This window comes from Myotis davidii, unplaced genomic scaffold (genome assembly GCF_000327345.1).
Source record: "Myotis davidii unplaced genomic scaffold, ASM32734v1 scaffold205, whole genome shotgun sequence".
NCBI classification, from domain to species: Eukaryota; Metazoa; Chordata; class Mammalia; order Chiroptera; family Vespertilionidae; genus Myotis; species Myotis davidii.
In genome coordinates, this window is record NW_006297573.1 from 3,371,797 (window position 1) to 3,378,655 (window position 6,859).

Sequence of the window (6,859 nt, forward strand, 5' to 3'; positions counted from 1 at the left end):
AACATTACTGCACGAAGGATGTCAATCCCAGCATCCTCTTCTCTTCTCACCAGGAGCATCAAGAGACTCTGGTCTTAGGAGGTATAAACCACCTGATACGGCTTTGTTTTCAGCATGAAGGCTCGGTGTTGGTGTTACTTATCACATTGGCTTATTTCCTGTGTTTCATTGACTCTGCATGGCCTTTTGTCTTGCAGGACAGGCTCCAATAGATATCCCTCCAGACAACCCCAGGCATTTTGGGCAAGGTGGCTTCTTTTCCACTCTCTGTTGGCAAGGTACTTGCAAGCATTTCTTTAAACTTACACAGTTAGGTGATTGCCACATGGTTCTTTTGTAAAGGTGATGAGTTCTCCAAGCAGCCTAAAGGAAAGCAGCACTTAGAAGTCACCCACGTTCCTCCTTATTTGACACTCTCTTGACTCATGCCTTTTTTAGGTCAGGCAGCGTCTCTCCTTTCAAGACCATAAATGCTTAGACTGATGCAAAAGGCTATTTTGAGCCGAATGCTACCTTTTCTTCTCTCGATGTATTTTGGATCACATTTTTCCTGGCTTTACAAATAAGCATGATCTTTTTTAGGATCTCCCTTTACTCTGCTGACACACAAATTAACTCTATCTCCTGCCCTCAGCTAATATTCTAAAAATATAAAATCTGGCATTGCCCCCAGAGGGCTCTAACCATTAGCGGGGCAGAACTGAGCTTCCCTGGTGCCGGGGAGGCAAACACTTGGCCCATACTTGCTGCTTGCTGTACCAACCATGGCAGAAATCGGGCTCCACCACAAAATACTTCAAATTACTGCTATCAGTAGATTGGCATTCTAATCGATACCCATCTGCCATCCTGTTACCAGCTGGGGTTCTTGGGTTCCCCAAGATGGAAATAAAAAGGAGCCACCTGAGATATTCCCAAATTTTATTAGACTTGCACCAGGTGTGAGGGAGATAGCACAGGAGCACAGGGTTCCCAACTGGCACCGCAAGTGGCTTTGTTGGGTTGTTTTTCATAAGAGGTGGATAAAGTGGGCATGCATAAAAGTTGGGCAAGGCATGATTTTTTCTATGTCAGGGCCCAACCACTTCTTCATTCCTTTGGGTTGCTTAGCAGCAATCTGCTCCTTAGGGCAAGAAGGTGGTGTTGCTCACTACTGCCACTCTAGGAAGGTTATATAGTGGTCAGATCATAATTGTGCATGTGGAACAGGGGTTTCTATATCTGCAAGGAAGTGGAGGGATGGTTGCATTTATGTGGTTATTTTATACGGTGTTCTTTCTGGCTATCTGGCATTCCTTTGGCCCCAGGCCCAAGTCCCTATGCCGTCTCAGTCCTTGCTTTAGAGTGTGCTGAAATTAACTGCAATAATATGAAATGGGTAGGAAACTGGTTTTGGCAATAGTCTACTTACAATTTTCTTGATGGACCCTCCTCAGCTGGCTGTGTGAACATAAGATATTTTTCCCATTGCCTACACAGAATTTCCCGTGTTTGGTGAAAAAATTGTTCATAGAATTCCTTTGAATTGAAAGGCTTATATTCAGAAATAGGACTAATAACATTAAAAAAATGGAAAACTTGGGAAATCTAGACCTCAGGTAGATGGCCGAGCTCCCTCTTGGTTCCCCCATATCTTGTTTTATCACACAAGGGCTTTCAATAAAACTCCATGTTTACCTCTCTACTGCAATTTTAGTAAGTAATCTAGAAATCATTCCTGTCAGGCTCTGAAATAGCACAAATGCACAATTTCTTTTCCTGACTTTGCAGAGCCAGGTGTGTTTAGGAATGCAGAATTTTTTGGATTTTAGTGAGGTGACATGGTACATATGTTGTATATGACTTAGCATTCTCAGGGGCATCTCTGACAACAACTTGTAATCAAACGTACTAACACTTCTGCAGTGAAACATAGAAATAGTAACCCTGAGTGAAACAAATGGAGATTATAAATACTTTCACATCAGGTCTGGTCATATTTTTCTACCAACGTAGGTTGCACCAAACTTAGGAAAAACCTTTCCCTTTTCATAGCTTTTTGCATTTTGGAATTGGGGATAAGGGATGTGCATCTACTTAATTTGAATGTGGATCTATCTATCTGACATTAAATGATAAAGTTCCATAGGAGGAGCTGTCTCAAGGAGGGCCGGAAAGTCACTCACCAGCATCTCTATTCCTTCCCCGGAAGATGCCTCTTTCCTGCTGCCTATTTTATGCTGAAAGTACCTTTCAGGTTGGTGTAAGGACCATCCTAAGCAGAGCCATTCCCTCTATTCCTTCATTAGGTGTGTGGTTCACTTCTGCTCCAGACTGGGGGAGAAAGGCCTTGCTCTTGGCTACAGGCCACAGGGAAAAGTAAAAAACAGAGGAGTCAGCACAGAAATAGGAGCTATTTTTTTTTTCAAAGCACCTAGCATAGTGCCTGGAAGCTAATAACAATAACAATAATTATTATTAATAAGAAACGCTATAAACACATATTACTTTTCTATTGATCTGAGCACTTTCTATATGTATATCATGTCATGTGAATCTCACAGCAGCCATGTGAGTTAGGTAGTATTTATTACCCCCATTTTGCTGAGAGGGAAACGGAGGCACTGAGAAGTAAAGCAACTTTCTGAGTGTCACAGAGCCAGTACGTAGTGGAGCTGGGATCCAAATCCCCCTTATCTGGCTCCAGAGTTTCTGCTCTTCACCCCAGTGCTGTTCTGGACTCTTAGATGTTCAACAAGTGATAACTGAATGTCATGTGAAGTACATCAAGCTTTCCATTGGGAAGGGTCTGAAAGCATTGTTTGCTCAGAACTGTTCCTTCTCTCTTTCTGGAGGGTATATATATATATAAATTATAAAAAACCAACAATGACAGCAAGGCTGTGGCCAGTAGCTAACCATTTGTTGTCATACTGGCCTTTCTTAGATCAGAAATCAGAGAAATCATTCTGTGAGGAGGACCACGCTGCCCTCGTGAATCAGGAAAGTGAGCAGTCAGACGACGAACTTCTGACCCTTTCCAGTCCCCACGGCAATGCCAGCGATGACAAGCACCATGAAACCAAAAAGCCCAGCAAAAAGCAGCAGGAGCCCGCTGCCCCTCCTCCCCCCGAGGACGTGGACCTTCTGGGCTTGGAAGGGTCTACAGTGAGTAAGAACTTCTCCTCACCGGTGGCTCCTCCCACCAATTCTGATCTGCTCAGTGACCTGTTTGGGGCTGCAGGTGCGGCCGGCCCTGCCCAGGCTGGACAGTCCGGGGTGGAAGACGTGTTTCATCCAAGTGGACCTGCATCTGCACAATCAACACCACGCCGGTCTGCCACCTCCACCTCTGCGTCTCCAACCCTACGAGTGGGAGAAGGTAAATTTTTCCATGCTGCACTGTATAGTTTTGAAATCTAACCTTTGGGCCAAGTAGGTAGAATTGAACCTTCCTAATAAGCTAGACTCTTCTGGTCGCCCTGAAAGTTCCCCAGCAGTTTATATATTTATTTAAATGGGGACACAAGAGGAAATATAAGGTAGGAAAGGGTAAGAGTGAATATTTGGGCTTCTCACCCCTACTTTCATTTTTTTAGGGCTTTAATTCCCGAGCGTGGAGATGTAGATTGATGAATTATTATTGCTAATGATGGTGGGGTATTGACATGGAATTTAACTCTAAACATTGATTCAATTCTTATAAAAACCCAGTAATTAGATGCTATCATTATCTTTCCTTCATAGTTGAGGAAATAGAGGCTTAGAGTCAGATTAGTAGCATACCATTTTTTTATCCAGTTAGTAATGGATTGGGCCAGGTTCCAAAATTAGGCTATTTGTCTCGAGAGCTTTCCCTCAGTTTTTTTCCTGTAATGCCTTCCTGGAATTGTAGTTTTCTGAATACACTTTGGCTATGCAGAGAAGTACTTGGCTACTTCAAGGCACATTTGAGGGACTCATGCCTGTGGCACAGCTGACTGTAGCAGAGCTATTGGAGTCAGGTAAGGAGCTGGAGGCCCATGTGGCTCAGGTAGCTTCGCCTTGCTCATTGCTACAGACTCCACCCTTCCTGTGACTGGACATCCACAGTGTTTTGACATTTTGTAAGACAGTGTAGTTGTGTAAGCGGAGGTCCTTTATAGTTAAGAACCTCTGCCCCTTGTTACCAAGGTAACAGCACATTAGGAAGAGGAAAGGGAAATGTCTGAACATTCCAGGTACATGGTAACCAAGCTGATCCTTCACTTCTCAGAAGGCCTTGGGCAGGTGTTGATTCGTGGCAGTTCAGCTGGAGGCATTCTTTGTAAGAGTGAGCCTCGGAATCATAGAATGTAGGGGCTAGGGCTCAGGTTCCTACATGTTATTGGTAGAGCCCAGATGTGAGGTGCCCTGAATCTCAGGATATTTCCTCTATACTTCACTCCCTTCCATCCAGTTCTTATTCACCAAAGTGAATAAAAGTTCTATCAGGAAATAAAAAAATTCCCCAAGATCCTTAAGACGGTGTGTCTTGTGTGACTTTTGATGATTTAATCCATCGTAGTCCTATGCAGATAGTTCTGTCCCATTGTCAGAAATAGAACGGCCTTCTGGCATATTAGATAAACCTGTGCCCCAGGTTGCAGACAATGACATTGAGGCCTGTGTATACTGATTGACTTGTCCAAGGATACACAGCTGATTGGTGGCAAACCCAGATCTAGAACGCAAGTATTCTGTCTCCTAAGAGGAAGTAGAAAGAACACAGTCCAGAGTTAAAGGCCTGGATTTGAATCCCAGGACTGACACTTAACCATCTGTGTAGCCTTATTAATAAAACCTTAATTTTCTTGGTTATAAAGGGATTAATATTTACCTATCAGCATTGTTGTAAAGACTAAATTTTGAGCTCTTGTAGTGTTGGGAAGTTCACTTTTAGTAATGGAGAATGCCTCTAATTTAACATAAGTTGCCATTAAAAGGGTACCAAGTAATAGAAGATTTTAGCATCCTACACTAGTTGGCATCAAACTTAGATGTAGAAGAATTAACTCAGTGTCCTCTTATAGTTATGCTATAAATCTGGTGTTCTCATTTTATAGAAGAGATAAGGTTTAGTGAGTATTAAATGATAAGGGATATACATTGTGTAACAGAGTGCCTGACAGATGCTTGATTTACTGGTGTTGCACAAGGCTAATAGGTTGCCCAGCAGATTATAAGAGAACATTGTGGCAATGAAGTCATAGCTGAACACATCGAACCATATATCCTGCCTGGGCTTTAAGAGTGGGATTTATTCGTTAACTTGTTTGATTCTAGTTGTCCATTCCTAAACAAGTCAGTTCCATTCCAGGAAGCAATTAATTCACTAGTGTGAGACTTACAGAATAGGAAGTGACATCTCAATATAAGGCTCAAAAGGGAATTTTATTCCTTGTCCAATAATGAGATATTAAAGGGCATTTACATACATGCAGCTCTGCATGGTTTCAGTCACATTCATTTTACACCTTGAGAAATGTGAGATGCCTTTGGAAATTCCTGGAATTTGGAGTCAGAAGACTTGAGCCTGAATGTCAGCCCTATTATTTACTTGATATTGGGCTTTCTAAACCTCAGTTTCCTTGTCTATATAATGAACATAACACCACTTCTGTCTGATAGAAGACAGAGGTATTGAGGATCAGCTGAGGTATTCTTTATGAAGGGCAACGTGAATCCTAAGAAATGTTGCATTGTTGCTGGAAACCTCAGCTGCCCACTTTGTTTGTGTCCTCTTAGTTCATTAACAAACTTTTGTTAGCCCTGGGGGACATTTAAGGATAGGATGGGCCCGTGGAATAGCCCAGGAGGCAGGAATCATCCTGATTTTTCAAGTACTTGGCCTAGGGCCTAGAAATAATGATAACTCTTCAATATTTATTGAATGAACGAACTCACAGGACAAACACATTTCTCTTTTATTTTCTAGGTGCCGCCTTTGACCCATTTGGAGCACCTTCGAAACCATCAGGCCCAGACTTGCTGGGTTCTTTCCTGAACACGTCCAGTGCTTCCAGTGACCCCTTTCTTCAGCCTACGAGAAGTCCCTCGCCGACATTGATTGGTAAGAAGCATTTCATATTGGGAAATAGATTTCCACAAGGTACCCACAGGTACTTAGTGTTAAAAGCATCATGTAGGTGTTTGGGGTGGGGTGAGGAGAAGCTACATCTAAGCTACATGCATCTCTCTCTTTTGGATGTTAACAATTCATGTTACCATATTTAAAGCTCTGGGTGTCTTATCATAAACAAGCCTGTTTAACTTTGTTTTACTCAGCTTTTCTAAAACTTACTGACTTTGGAATTCTTTTTTGTATTAGAACGACATGCATAGAATTATGGTACCGTTGATTGTAGGGTGTTTATTTTATGTACTGAGAAGGAAGAAAACAATGCTATTACTTTTAGTTGATTGGAAGATGCATCCTAGTTGAAGACATCTTTGAAATGTGGAAAAATGTGAGGCAAGTTAATAAAATGTGATATGAGCATTCCCCAAAATCAGTATGCCACAGAACGAAGTTTAGAATTCAGCACCCTGATGAATTAGACAAGGAAGCTATCTAATTCCAAGTGGCCATTGAGCGCTTGGTACATGGCTAGTCTATTTGAAATGTGCTCTGAATATAAAATAACATCCCACATTTCAACACTCAATATAAAATAAGAATGTAAAATATCTCATTAGTATTTTATATTGATCACTTGTTAATATTTTGAATACATTAGGTTAAACAAAATATATTTCTAAAATTAATTTAACCAATGTCTTTTCACCTTTTTAATATGACAACTAGAAAATTTAAAATTACATCTGTCAGGGTAGTTCAGTTGGTTAGAGTGTTGTCCCT

General features: G+C 41.6%; 1 protein-coding gene across 1 annotated transcript in view; it reads left to right on the top strand.

Moving 5' to 3' along the window:
* Positions 1-6,859, top strand: part of DNAJC6 (DnaJ heat shock protein family (Hsp40) member C6) — a 90,499-nt gene that overhangs the window by 66,411 nt on the left and 17,229 nt on the right. Inside the window, exons 10-13 of the mRNA XM_006773276.2 lie at positions 5-81; positions 198-278; positions 2,927-3,361; positions 5,936-6,070. Coding sequence (XP_006773339.1) covers positions 5-81; positions 198-278; positions 2,927-3,361; positions 5,936-6,070 — 728 coding nt within the window. The remainder of the gene's footprint in view (positions 1-4; positions 82-197; positions 279-2,926; positions 3,362-5,935; positions 6,071-6,859) is intronic.